Source organism: Vicugna pacos, chromosome 3 (genome assembly GCF_048564905.1).
Source record: "Vicugna pacos chromosome 3, VicPac4, whole genome shotgun sequence".
Classification (NCBI taxonomy): Eukaryota; Metazoa; Chordata; class Mammalia; order Artiodactyla; family Camelidae; genus Vicugna; species Vicugna pacos.
The window spans coordinates 35,437,891-35,452,620 of NC_132989.1; the positions used below are offsets into that span (position 1 = coordinate 35,437,891).

The 14,730-nt window shown below is 36.3% G+C and overlaps 1 protein-coding gene across 8 annotated transcripts in view; it reads left to right on the top strand.

Moving 5' to 3' along the window:
* Positions 1-14,730, top strand: part of CEP120 (centrosomal protein 120) — a 124,969-nt gene that overhangs the window by 26,112 nt on the left and 84,127 nt on the right. For 7 of the 8 annotated variants that reach the window (XR_012070095.1, XM_072957701.1, XM_072957695.1 and 4 more), the window contains 3 exons: positions 11,363-11,560; positions 13,237-13,464; positions 14,460-14,676. Coding sequence is in view for 7 of the 8 variants with exons in the window: in XM_072957701.1 (XP_072813802.1) it covers positions 11,363-11,560; positions 13,237-13,464; positions 14,460-14,676 (643 nt within the window). In the remaining variant the exon portion in view is untranslated. Of the gene's footprint in view, positions 1-1,752; positions 1,868-11,362; positions 11,561-13,236; positions 13,465-14,459; positions 14,677-14,730 lie in introns of those variants that run through there. The other variant, XM_072957705.1, reaches the window with a different exon arrangement.

A 14,730-nucleotide genomic window follows, 5' to 3' on the forward strand; every position in this document is an offset into this window, starting at 1 on the left:
CTAGGTCCATCCATGTTGCTGCAAATGGCTGAGTAGTATTCCACTGTGTGTGCGTGTGTGTGTGTGTATACATACACACAGACATAAATATGCACACACATACATAAATATACACACACATATACATATCACATCTTCTTTATCCATCTGTCAGTGGGCATTTGGGTTGTTTCCATGTCTTGGCTGTTGTAAATAGTGCTGCTGTGAACATTGAGGTACATGTGTCTTTTCGAATTATATTTTCCTCCGATATATACCCAGTAGTGGGATTGCTGAATCCTATGGTAAGTCTGTTTTTAGTTTTTGAGGATTCTCCATGCTGTACTCCATAGTGGCTGCACCAATTTACATTTCCACCAGCAGTTCCTTTTTCTTCACACCCTTTCCAGCATTTACCCTTGGTAGACTTTTTTTTTCCCTTCAAATATTGAGTCTTTATTTTCATAGAAAGGGTGACATAGCAATAGGAGGGTTAACCATGGTTGTATATCTTGCTCAATTTCCCAAGGCATACCATTATTTAATATGGAATAGTTACATGACTGTCCTATTTCCTCTTATCTGTAGTGATTGCCTGCAGTACATGTAGACAACCTAAATCCCCAGCTAATTCAGACCGCTCTTTTTATCCTACTTAAAAGTTAGTTCATCACTTCATAAAACCTGTTTATCAAACCTCCCAATAAATAGACTGGTTTGAAGATCAGTTCTTGTCATGTTCTCTCCCTGCCATCTGTTTTAGGTATTAGAAGTTATGAAATGCCTAAAAGCAATAGTCTGAAAGAGGCTAAGAGCAGAGAGCCTAAACTGTCAGAAAACAAAATAATATCCTTGGGCTACAAGGGCTTGTCTAACCAAGTGATAACAGGAATGATGATTAAAATCAATGGTGAATTTACAAATCTCGAAACTAAAATGTATGTTAGGCTTTGGTTACCATTGTTATAGAACAATTGATGGAAGTTTGTGAAGAGGCCATGCACATAGACTAGTTCAGTTTGGCCAATTTATGCTGAGCACCTAGTATGCTACTACTGTCTGGAGAATGGGAGTAAGACCTGTTCTTTACCCTATTGGAGTTCTCAGTCTTGGAGGGAAGATATTGTTACCAAACAAACTTGGGTTTCCTTATCCATGCACAGTAAAGCCAATTTACTGTCACCGGATTGTGGTGAAGGAAAGTGCAGTGTTTATTGCAAGGCCAAGCAAGGAATATGGGCGGCTAATGCTCAAAAGCCTGAACTCCCTGATGGGTTTCAGCGAAAGGCTTTTAAAGACAAGGCGAGGAGTAGTATTGTGGGGTGCATGATCAGCTTGGACAGTCTTCTGATTGGTTGGTGGTGAGGTAATTGGGTATTAACATCATCAACCTTGTGGTTTCAACTGGTCTAGAGTCCATGTGTTGTGGTCAGCATGCAGTCAGCTTCTTCCACTTGGTGGGGGTTTCAGTATCTGCAAAAGAACTCAAGAAAATAGCACAGGATATTAACTACAGGCCTTGAGGAGGAACTAAAGGTCCTTGACTTTTTTTTTTTTTTTTTTTTTTTACGATTCCACATGTAAGTGATATCATATGGTATTTTTCTTTCTCTTTCTGGCTTACTTCACTCAGAATGACATTCTCCAAGTCCATCCATGCATGTTGCTGCAAATAGCATTATTTTACTATTTTTTGTATGGCTGAGTAGTATTCCATTATATAAATACACTACAATCTTTATCCACCCATCTGTTGTTGGACATGTAGGTTGTTTCCATGTCTCGGCTATTGTAAATAATGCTGCTGTGAACATTGGGGTGCATGGATCTTTTTGAATTAGAGTTCCCTCTGGATATATGCCCAGGATTGTGATTGCTGGATCCTATGGTAAGTCTATTTTTAGTCTTCTTTCCATAATGGCTGCACCAAACTACATTTCCACCAACAGTGTAGGAGGGTTCCCTTTTCTCCACACCTTCTCCAGCGTTTATCATTCATGGACTTTTGAATGATGGCTATTTTGACTGGTGTGAGGTGATATCTCACTGTAGTTTTGATTTGCATTTCTCTAACAATTAGTGATGTTGAGCATCTTTTTATGTGCTTGTTGCCCATCTGGATGTCTTCTTTGGAGAAATGTCCATTTAAGTCTTCTGCCCATTTTTGGATTGAGTTTTTTTTTTTAATATTAAGCTATGTATGCTTGTTTGTATATTTGGAAATTAGTCTCTTGTCAGTCCCATTGTTTGCAAATATTTTCTCCCATTCCATAGGTTGTCTTTTCATTTTGTTCATGGTATCCTTACCTATGTAAAAGCTTTTAAGTTTAATTAGGTCCCCTTTGTTTATTTTTGTGTTTATTTCCATTACTCTAGGAGCTGTATAAAAAAAATATTGCTGTGATTTATGTCAAAGAATGTTCTGCCTATGTTCTCCTCTAGGAGTTTTATTGTACCTGGTTTGACATCTAGGTCTTTAATTCATTTTGAATTTATTTTTGTATATGGTGTTAGAGAATGTTCTAATTTCAGTCTTTTATAGGTAGCTGTCCAGTTCTCCCAGTACCACTTGTTGAAGAGACAGTCTTCTCTGTATTGCATATTTTTGCTTCTTGTTGTAGATTAATTAATTGACCATAAATGTGTGGATTTATTTCTGGACTTTATATCCTGTTCCATTGATCTGTGTGTCTGTTTTTGTGCCAGTACTATTTTGATTAGTATAACTTGATTACTAAAGTCAGCAAGTGTGATTCCACCAGCTCCATTCTTTTTCAGGATTGTTTGAGCTATTCAGGGTCTTCTGTGTTTCCATTCAAATTTGAACATTTTTTGTTCCAGCTCTGTGAAAATGTCGTTGGTAATTTGATAGGGACTGCACTGAATCTGTCTGTATATTGCCTTGGGTAGTATGGCCATTTTAACAATATTGATTCTTCCAACCCAAGAACAGGGTTTATTTTTCTATCTGTTTATGTCATCCTCAATTTCTTTCATCAGTGTCTTAGTTTTTGGAGTACAGGTCCTTTGTCTCCTTGAGTAGGTTCATTCCTAGGGTTTTTTTTTTTTTTTTGGTGCGATGGTAAATGGTATTGTTTCCTTAATTTTTGTCCTATTTTGTTGTCCATGTATAGAAATGCAACTGATTTCTGTATATTAATGTTGTATCCTGAACCTTTACCAATTCATTGGTGAGCTCTAGTAGTCTTCTGGCCACTTCTTTAGGGTTTTCTACGTATAGTGTCATGTCATCCATGAACAGTGACTGTTTTGCTCTTCCGTTTCCCAGTTGAATTCTCTTCTTTTTTTTCTGATTGCTATGGCTAAAACTTCCAAAACTATGTTGAATAAAAGTGGCGAGACTAGGCATCCTTGTCTTGTTCCTTATCGTAGAGTAAATGCTTTCAGCTTTTCACCATTAGGTATGATGTTAAGGTTTGTCATATATGGCCTTTATTATGTTGAGGCATGTTCTATCTATACCCACTTTCTGGGAACTTTTTATCATAAATGAATGTTGAATTTTATCAAAAGCCATTTCTGCATCTATTGAGATGATCATATGCATTTTATTCTTCAGTAGTTAATGTGGTGTATCACATTGATTTGCAGATATTGAAAAATCCTTGCATCCCTGGGATAAGTCCTTGATCATGGTGTATGATACTTTTAATGCATTATTGGAGTCAATTTGCTAGTATTTTGTTGATATTAATAAGTGATACTGGCCAGTAATTTTCTTTTCTTTTTTTCTTTTTTTTTTTGGTGATATCTTTGTGGTTTTAGCACTAGGGTGATGGTGGCCTAATAGAATGAGTTCAGAAGTGTTCCTTCCTCTGCAAATTTTTGGAATAGTTTCAGAAGGATAGGTGTTAACTCTTCTCTAAATGGTACAATTCGCCTGTGAAGCCATCTCGTCCTGGACTTTTGTTGTTGGGAGTTTTTAAATTACTGATTCAATTTCAGTACTGGTAACTGGTCTATTCATATTTTCCATTTCTTTCTGATTCAGTCTTAGCAGATTGTACCTTTCTAAGAAATTTTCCATCTCTTCTAGGTTGTCCTTTTTGTTGGTGTACAGTTGTTAATAGTAACCTCTTAGGATCTCTTCTATTTCTGTGGTGTCTGTTGTGACTTGTCCTTTTTCATTTCTGAGTTTGTTAACTTGGACCCTCTCCCTTTTTTTCTTGATGAGTCCGCTTAGAGGTTTATCATTTTGTTATCTTTTCAAAGAACCAGCTTGTTTTTTCATTGATCTTTTCTATTTTTTTTTTTTTTAGTCTCTATTTCATTTATTTCTGCTCTAATCTTTATGATTTCTTCTACTAACTTTGGGTATTTTTCTTCTTTCTCTAGCTGCTTTAGGTGTAAGATTAGGTTGTTTATTTGAGGTTTTTTTTGTTTCCTGGGGTAGGCTTGTATCTCTGTAGACTTCCCTCTGAGAAATGCTTTTGCTGCATCCCAGAGGTTTTATATCATTGTTTTCATTTTGATTTGTCTCAAAGTATTTTCATTTTCCCTTTGATTTTTTCAGTGATCCATTGTTTTTTTTTTTTAATTATATTTTGTTGAAGTATAGTTAGTTACAATGTGTCAGTTTCTGGTGTACAGCACAATGTCCCAGTCATGCATATACATACATAAATTCATTTTCATATTCTTTTTCATCAAAAGTTATTACAAGATATTGAATATAATTCCCTGTGCTATACAGAAGAAACTTTTGAAAATCTATTTTTATATATAGTAGATAACATTTGCAGATCTCAGACTCCCAAATTTATCCCTTCCCACCTCCTTTCCCTGGTAACCATAGATTGTTTATTATGATTGCGAGTCTGTTTCTGTTTTGTAGATGAGTTTAGAGTGCCCTTTTTTTTTTCTTTTTTTTTTTTACTCCACATTTGAGTGATATCATATAGTATTTTTCTTTCTCTTTCTGGCTTGCTTCACTTAAAATGACGATCTCTAGGTCCATCCATGTTGCTCAAATGGCATTATTTTACTCTTTTTTATGGCTGAGTAGTATTCCATTGTATAAACATACCACAGTTTCTTTATCTAGTCATCTGTTGATAGACATTTAGGTTGCTTCCCTGTCTTGGCTATTGTATGTAGTACTATGTAGTTGCTATGAACTTAAGGGTACATGTATCTTTTTGAATTAAGGTTTCCTCCAGATACATTCCCAGGAGTGGGATTGCTAGATCATATGGTAAGTCTATTTTTAGTTTTTTGAGGAATCTCCATACTTTCCTCCATAGTGGCTGCACCAAACTACATTTCCATCAGCAGTGTAGGAGGGTTCCCTTTTCTCCACACCCTCTCTAGCATTCATGGACTTGAACGATGGCTATTCTGACTGCTATGAGGTGATACCTCATTGTAGTTTTGATTTGCATTTCTCTGATAATTAGTGATATTGACCATTTTTTCATGTGCCTGTTGGCCATTCATATGGCTTCATTGGAGAATTTCTTGTTTAGGTCTTCTGCCCATTTTTGGATTGAGTTGTTTGTTTTTTTGTTGTTAAGTTGTATGAGCTGTTTATATATTCTGAAAATTAAGCCTTTGTCAGTTGCATCATTTGCAGATATTTTCTTCCATTCCTTAGGTTGTTTTGTTTTGCTAATGGTTTCCTTTCCTATGCAAAAGTTTTTAAGTTTAATTAGGTCCCATTTCTTTATTTTTGCTTTTATTTCTATTGCCTGGGTAGACTGCCCTAGGAGAACATTGCTAAGATTTATGTCAGAATGTTTTGCATATGTTTTGTTTTAGGAGATTTATCTTGTCTTATTTTACATTTAATTCTTTAAGCCATTTTGAGTTTATTTTTGTGTATGGAATGAGGGAGTGTTTCAACTTCATTGATTTACATGCTGCTATCCAGTTTTCACAACACTACTTGCTGAAAGGACTGTCTTTTCTCCATTGTATATTCTTGCATCCTTTGTTGAAGATTAATTGATTATAGGTCTGTCGGCTTATTTTGGGGCTCTCTTTTCTGTTCCATTGATTCATATGTCTGTTTTTGTGCCAATACCCTGCTGTTTTGATTACTGTAGCTCTGTAGTATTTTCTGAAGCCTAGGAGGTTTATTCCTCCAGCCTTGTTCTTTTTCTTCAATATTGCTTTGGCATTTCTGGATCTTTTATGGTTCCATATAAATTTTAGGATTGTTTGTCATTGGTTGTTTAGTAGCATATTGCTTAGCCTCCATATGTTTGCAGGTTTTTTTCTTTCCTTGTAGTTGTTTCCCAACCTCATAGCATTGTGATCAGAAAAGATGCTTGGTATAATTTCAGTTCTCTTAAATTTACTGAGACTTGCTTTGTGGGCCAACATGTGGTCAGTTCTGGAAAATGTTTGTGAGAAGTGTGCACACAAGAAGAAAGTGTATTCTGTTGCTTTCAAATGGAATGCTTTATAGATGTCAATTAAGTCCATCTGGTCTACTGTGTAATTTAGGACCTGTGTTTCCTTATTGATTTTTCTGTCTGGATGATCTGTCCATGGATATAAGTGGGGTGTTAAGGTCCCCGACTATTATTGTGTTACTGTTGATTTCTACTTTTATGTCTGTTAATGGCTTTTTATATTGAGGTTCTCCTATATTGGGTGCATATATATTTACCATTGTTATATCTTCTTGGATCGATCCCTTGAGTATTATGTAATGTCCTTCTTTGTCTCTTCTAGCAATCTTAATTTTAAAATCTGTTTTGTCTGATATAAGTATTGATACTCCCACTTTTGGTTTCCGTTTGCATGGAATATCTTTTTACATCCCCTTACTTTCAGCCTGGATGTGTCTCTAGCTTTGAAGTGGGTTTCTTGTAGACAGCATATATGGATGTTTTTTCTGTGTCAGTTCAGCCAGTCTGTGTCTTTTTTTTGGAGCTTTTAATCCATTTTACATTTAAGGTAATGATCAATAATGTATGATCTTATTGACATTGAAAAATTGCTTTGGGTTTGTTTTGTAAGTCTTTTTTTTCCCCCCTCTTCTTTTTGTTCTCTTTTCTTATAGTTTGATTACTAGAGAAGTTCCTTTAACATTTGTCAAAAAGCTTGTTTGGTGGTGCTGAGTTCTTTTAGCTTTTGTTTATCTGTGATGCTTTTGATTTCTTTATCAAATCTGAATGAGAGCCTTACTGGATGGAGTATTCCTGGTTGTAAGTTTTTCCCTTTCATCATTTTAAATATATTGTGCCACTTGCTTCTGGCCTGAAGAGTTTCTGCTGAAAAATCAGCTGATAACCTAATGGGAGTTCTGTGTGTTATTTGTTGCTTTTCTCTTGCTGATTTTAATATTCTGTCCTTATACTTAATTTTTGTCATTTTGATTACTACGTGCCTTGGTGTGTTCCTCTTTGGGTTGATGCTGCGTGGAACTCTTTGTGCTGCTTGCGCTTGGGTGACTGTTTCCTTTTCCTGGGTAGAGAAGTTTTCAGCTGTTATCTCTTCAAATATTTTCTCAAGTTCTTTCTCTGTCCCTTCTCTTTCTGGGACTCCTGTAATGGGAATATTAATGTGCTTCATTTTGTCCCAGAGTTCTCTTAAGCCATCCTAGTTTTTCATTTTTTTTCTTTTTTTTTTTTGTTCTGCAGTACTGATTTCCAGTAGTCTTCTAGCTCACTGATCCATTCTTCTGTCTCATTTAGTCTACTCTTCGTTCCTTCTAGTGTTATTCATTTCAGTAATTATATTCGTCAACTCTGTTCGCGCACCCTGTATATTTTCTATTTTCTCATTCTTTTCTAAGAACCTCCCTTTGTGTATCTATACTTCTGAATTCTCTGAACATCTTTGCCATCATTACTCTAAAGTCTTTCTTGGGTAGATTGCCTATCTCCTCATCACTTATATCTCTTTCTAGTATTTTATCTTGTGCCTTGGCCTGGAAGATACTCCTCTGCTGCCTCATATTTTCTAACTTTCTGTTTCTATTTTTAGGTAGGTTAGTTATGTTTCTTGACCTTGGAGAAGTGGCCCTCTGTGGGAGACCACCTGTGTGTCCCAGCAGAACACTCCTCTCTTGTCACCCAAGGGCCAGCGTCTAGCCGTCCCAGGGTGGAGTGTGGTCTGTGTTTGCAGATTCCTTCCACAAGCTTTGGGATTGTTTTCTTATTTCTGGTTATCTGCCCTCTGGTGCATGAGGCTGGGCTGGAGTCTTATGCAGGTTTCCTGGCAGGAGTAGGTGCCTGCACGGTGGTGAGTAGAGCTTTGTCCTGGCCCTCTGGTGGGCAGTGCCATGTCTTGGGGTGTGTCTAGAGGTGACTGTAGGCTCAGGAAGTCTGCTGATGGGTGAGGGTGGGTTCCCACCTACTATGTTGTTTGGCCTGAGACTTCCCAGCACTTAAGCCTACAGGCTGTTGGGTGGGGCTAGGTTTTGGTACTAATGATCCAAGCAAAATGTTAGCCTCCAGGAAAGCTCGTGTATATGAACACACCCCCAATCAGCCACCAGCTTTTAGGGCCACTGGGTGAACCACACCACCCCCTGCCTCCCCAGGAGACCTTCCAAAACCAGCAGGCAGGTCTGGCCCAGGTTCCTGTGAAATCACTGCCTCTGCCCTTAGACCCAGCATGCGCAAAATTGTGTGTGCTTCCCAAGAGAGTGAAGTGTGTGTTTCCCCCAGTCCCGTGGGGCTCCTGGAGGCAAGCCCTGCTAAGCCTTCAAAACCACATTTCCTGGGGTTTACTCTTCCCAATGGTGGAACCCCAGGCTGGGGAGCCTGACGTGGGGTCTGAGAACTCTCACTCCTGTGGGAGGGCCTCTGTGACTTAATTATTCTTCAGCTTATGGGTTGCCCACCCACAGGTATGGGCAGGTATGGGGCCTGATTATATCTTAAGCACGCCCCTCCTAATGTCCCACTGCGGTTCTGTCTTTATGTTTCCAGTCGAAGTTCTTTTTTCACTAGTTGCAGTCTTTTTTTTTTTTTTTTTCCAATGGTTGTTTAGCAGTTAGTTGTGCTTTTGTTGTAGTCACAAGGAGAGGCAAACTTGTGGTCCTGCTACTTCTCCATCTTGATCAGATCAGCTAGTCATCTGTTAATCAGGATTCCCTGAAGGAATGGCATGGAGAACAGGTTTCTGTGAACCAAAAGTTGTGGAGAAACTTGTGTTCTTTAAATTTTTTCCAAAAGATTTTTTATTGGTCCTTAGCAGATTTTTTTTTTTGTGGTTTCTTCTAGGTCTGTCCTTATGATTTATTATTTTTCCTTGGAAATGTTGTCTTCCCAGCTAGATAAATCTTCACAGAGACGACTGTCTGGTTTTCAGATATTTATCACCCAATCCATAGAGCTAAGTGTAGTCCTGCATCTGCTGGACTCCAGTAACAAGCTGTTGCAAGGCTAGCGTCAGATTCCCATCTGAAGCATCCAGCAGTGTGGTAGAAGTAATCAGGTATTAAGCTGAAACTCCTTCTCATCTATAAGCTTTTGCTATAAAATTCTCTTGGTAACTGGAAAAATACTCGAATCTGACTGAGCAGTGGTTCTGGAAGATAAACTCTTGTGCAACAGTGGAAATGGGAGGGTGGAGGTCAGAAGAGGATTCCAACATGTAAAACAGAGCTAGGGAAAATGCTTGCCTGTGCAGGTTGGAGTCTGCAGCCTGTTTCTGAATCTGAATTGTACAATTTTTAATGGTTAAAACGGTAAATATTCTGTTACGTGTATTTTACAATAATTTTTAAAAATGCACTAAAAATTAAGCCCAATAATTTATTTATCCCTTGATACTGCTTAGTATTACTTGTTTGCTTTTTTTAATTCTTTACAGACAAGCCAAGGATTAAAAAAAAATGATGTAGTTTCTTTTTTTTTCCTCACGCTAGTGGAAGGCAGTGTGAGAAATCATCTAGCAATAAACAAACACCTTTGAGATGCAAATGAACGACTTAGAACTTTGATACTCTAATGTAGTAAAGGAAGGAATTTGGAGCAGGAATACTGCATGGTCATAATCTTGCTAACTTTTTAAATATTGAAAGTTAAGGGTAAAAAAAAAAACTAGTTTCTAAATCCATGGATGATAAAGGATGTTTTAAAAGAATCTCTTAGTGGTAATTAATTAGAATTAAATGGTACTATGAAATATTAAAGGGCTAACATTATTTCGTAAAATTTTTATTGCTCTCTGGTTACAGAAGAAAAGAAAAGAAAATGCAAGTATCTTTTAATCAAACTCCTCAGAAATAATCACCCTTAAGGGTAGTCTGTTTTTTCCTCAGACATTTTCTCATTCGTGTAACAGCTGACTATGTGCAGAATTGTAGAGGTGAACATATATTATCTCTCTTAGTCCTTTTCAACAACCATGTTCTTAACAACTACAGGTGTATAGTTGCTGGCTCTCAATGTATATAAATATATATGATTAAAGTCCACATGATTAAAATCTACTCAATGAAACATACATTTTAAAGTATAGGAGTAAAGTAATAATGTACTTTATATACAGTAATATACTTTATATAAAATGCTTATATGTATTGACTATTTACTGTGTGCTCAATACTAGGCTGTTTGTATCTAAGTGGTTAGTACTTTTATTTCACAAACTGTACAAACTGCCCTGTAACTTTTTTTGTCTTAACAGTGTCTTAGATAACTTTCATATCAGTATATCATTATTTAGCAACCATGCTGTATGGTAACTCAAACATATTTAAGCCATCTCCTGTTGATGAACATGTCAGTTACTTACAGTTTATTGTTATTTTAAACAACGTGCTACCAAACATTAAAAGTCTGTTAGAAGATATTGTACATTTTATGGCGTAAGAATCCCATGTCATCATGTTCTGTGTGGCCATGAACCTACCAACTTTGAGAAGTAACACTCCTAGTACAAAAGACACTCTTTTGTTACTGTTAATTTATAGGTCTCCAAATTTTGAGAGTAGCTAAAAAAGCTTTCTTTTTTAAATTTATATTTTATCAAAGGTCTAGATTAAGATGTTACAGTAAATAGCCTGGGTTAAGATTTGTTAAAATCCTCCCATTTATGGAGAAGATGGTGGAATAAGGGTAAGATGAAATAAGAAACGTGGAAATAAGGAGAGCTCCAGGTAAAATATTTGCCCACTTTCTTCTAAAAGAACTTTTGTGTGTTCATTCATGAATCAATTGAATGAAATGTAAACATTAAAACATCAATCTATAAAAGTAGTTTAGTCTCTGTGCTTGTGTAAGATAAACCTTTAAAAATTAATCAAACTAATTTGGTAGAGATTAGAAATTGATTAATTTTATGACTTGGAATAAAAAAAATCAACATTTTAGCAAATATTTTAGGAATTTATCAGTCATGAGCATGTGTAGTGGTTTATAAAGTTAGTAATCTTTTTTTTTCCCCTTTAAATGTTTAGTTAATTCCATGTACCATGAAACTTCCAGAAAGACAGCCTGAGTTTTTCTTTTACTATTCTTTACTGGGAAATGATGTTACAAACGAACCCTTCAATGATTTGATCAACCCAAACTTTGAGCCAGAGAGAGCGTCTGTTCGAATACGTAGCAGTATAGAACTTCTTCGTGTTTACCTGGCTCTTCAGTCTAAACTGCAGGTAGGTATGGCAGAAAGGTTTTTCTTATTAGAGATGATTTTTTAAGAGGTAGCTAAACTCGGTGTTATTTCTGAGGTAGACATCATCTTTCTGCCACATCTTTTAAGGTTTTAGGAATTATCCTGACTTGCAAAGTCATAGCATGACAGTTTCTTTACAATTTTAGGGGATAATACCACCTTAACCTAGTTACTATAAAAAAAAAAAAGGTAGATTAGTTACCAGTCCTTTATAATAAAAAACTGTACCTGAGGCTTAAAGCTGTGGGCACGAAGCAGATTTCATTATTGCTAGTGGAGATTAGCTGTCACCATACAGAACACACTCTAGATTTTATACATCTTACTGCTGTTAAAAGCAAAGAGTTAAAACAACTTTCTAAAACCTGCCCTTGGGCTGAGTATTTCTGTAAACCAGTTTTAAATTGGACTCTATTTAGAAGTGAACCTTACCTAGTCCAAAATTACTTTTCTGTTTTTTATTATGATTGCTTTTAATCAGATGGAAATAGGATAGTGAAACAGTGGGTTAGGTAGTCATTTTTTTAAAGTAAGGTGACCACTGACTAGACTTTGCTTGTGTTTTGAGTGGGACGTGAAAAGACGCATTAAGAATTTTAGTGGAACTCAATTCTAGAGGTGGTTCTGCTAAATCCAAGGTATTTAGAAAGTTGAAGTTTATATAAAATGATGAAATGCAGGGGAAAAGCACTTTGAATTTTATTCTATATCCAGCATATTTATAGTCCTTACCAAAACTATTGACTTATTTATTAGTTTGATTCTCAAGGACATTTAAATCATAAAAATCGTCTCTCTCCAGCCCATTAAAAACATCACACCTAATAACATTAAGACCGTTTTAGGTCATTGCTGATTCTAGAACTAAGAATATTTTTATGTAATGATTGCATATGGTTCATATGAATATTAAGTTTGCTAAGGCTTCAGTGTAGTAAGGGAAAAGAATAGTTTATGTGATACATATAACACATACCTGGAACAGGTTTTTTTTTTATTCTTGGTGGTTGCAAAAGGTGGTCATGTCCAAGTTTTGATGTGCGAGCAGTGATTAACAATACATTCCACCCCAGAGGTATTCTCTTTTACCATTTACTGTTAAGCATTGTTTTATGTATAAAGTTTGAAAAATGAAGAAAAGAGAGAAACATTAAAGGTGTGTTATGGGTGAATAAAACAAATTATTTGAGGTTCTTTAATTTCCAAATAGGTCTGGATCCACTAATTTTTTAAGAGCTCTGTTTAAATTAATTTTAAAGTGGAAATAGAAAAAAATGCTTGAGGTATTTTTCTGTTTAAATTCATATATTCCTGATGCAATTTGCATATGTAAAAAGCATAGTAAAATATAAAAGTAACCATAGCTCACCAAAGAGACAGAAAAGAGAAGAAGGTGCCAAACACAGGAGTGTACATACTGAAAGAAAAAAGTGAAAAGAATTAATAGCTTTATTAAGAAATTCTAGGTAAACTTTGTGGCTTATCAGCAGTTTCAACAATCACGTGTGATAGTCGTACTTAGTCACTGCAGGTCAGTAAGATGACCTGCATTCTGTTTTCCTTCTATGGATCATTTTGTGACTTTTTGTTAAGTTGGTGTGTTTAATATAAATGAGAAAATACAAAGCCTGATTTTGATTTTCCCTTTCGTGTTAGATCCATCTCTGCTGTGGAGACCAGTCACTTGGAAGTACAGAGATACCCTTAACCGGATTACTGAAAAAGGGTAGTACAGAAATCAACCAGCGCCCAGTCACAGTTGAGGGTGCCTTTACCCTTGACCCTCCAAACCGAGCCAAACAGAAGCTGGCTCCTATTCCTGTGGAGCTGGCCCCCACTGTGGGAGTGTCTGTGGCTCTGCAGAGAGAAGGCATAGATGCCCAGGCAAGTAGTGACCCTGCTTCCCCTCCTCTGGCTTTTTCGATGTTGCTCATGATTATTCACAAAAGTGGAACTTCAGAAGAGTTACCTAGCATAAGAAAATAGTTATTACTCTTCACTGGTGGCCTTCATTATGTGATACCTTCTCTCCAAAAAGTCCCTTCTGAAAAGTGCCATGGCTTCTGTCGTGGTTCATAAGTGACTCTATCCAGAGCCTTTCAACAGTCTTCTTGTGTAGTAGAAACCATTCCTCTCACTCCGAGCTCATAGGCAATGACTATGGCAGAAAGGGAACCCCAGTAGAAAAGAACATTTTTAGACCTAGTTTCTGGGAATCTGTATTAGTGAATCTTTTTTGGTTGACTCAGCCTTAGCTTAGGTAAGATTCTTGGCTCATGAGTGCTTTTTATAGCCTTCATACAGTCTTTAGGCAATAGAGATGGGCATTTATTTGAATGTGTATGTTTTTTGATTATATATTTTGCCCTAGAATCAACATTGGTGTCCTGTTCTTTTAAAGAACTACATGAAATCTTTTTATGTAGGTTGTGAACTGAAGTGAGAGTTCGAAAAAACATATATTCATGTATTTTTAGAGGTTGAGGAGCAAAGAGAGACCATCATACTAGACATCTGGGTTTTCAGGGTTTTTTTTTTTAATTTTTAGTAATGTATAGACCTCCTTTGTATTGTCTTGGTGGGAATACCATTTCTAGGATATTCCCTATCCTCACTTATGCTTGACTTATTTTATCAAATACCCCTTCTTACGCATTAGGATAATACTGAGCTCAGGATATCATATTTCCTTCCTGTTCATCTTCCTTTTTCTGGTCCTAGATGCTATAAGAAAATTTGCAAATTATGAAGAAAAATAGACTAGGAATATCCAAACTGGGAAAGGAAGCTTATCTTTTTTAAAAACAGAATCACGTTTTTTGCTTGATTATGAAGGAAAGTCCTTTGCAAATTATACTTTATTTAAAAATTGTTTTTAGTCTTTAATTCAATTAAAGACCCAGAATGAAACTGAGCCACACCATTCAAAGAAGAGAGTTTTAACCCCCATAAAGGAGAAGATACATACTGGGCCAAAATCTCCAAGCGTGTCACCTGTTCCACCTTACAACCAGTCACCTCCAACAAAAGATGATGCAACAGAAAGTGAAGTGGAAAGCTTACAGTATGATAAGGATACAAAACCAAATCCAAAGGGTAAGATAATCCTTTTACAAATCTTGTAGGTATAGATTTTTCAGCCATCTAATA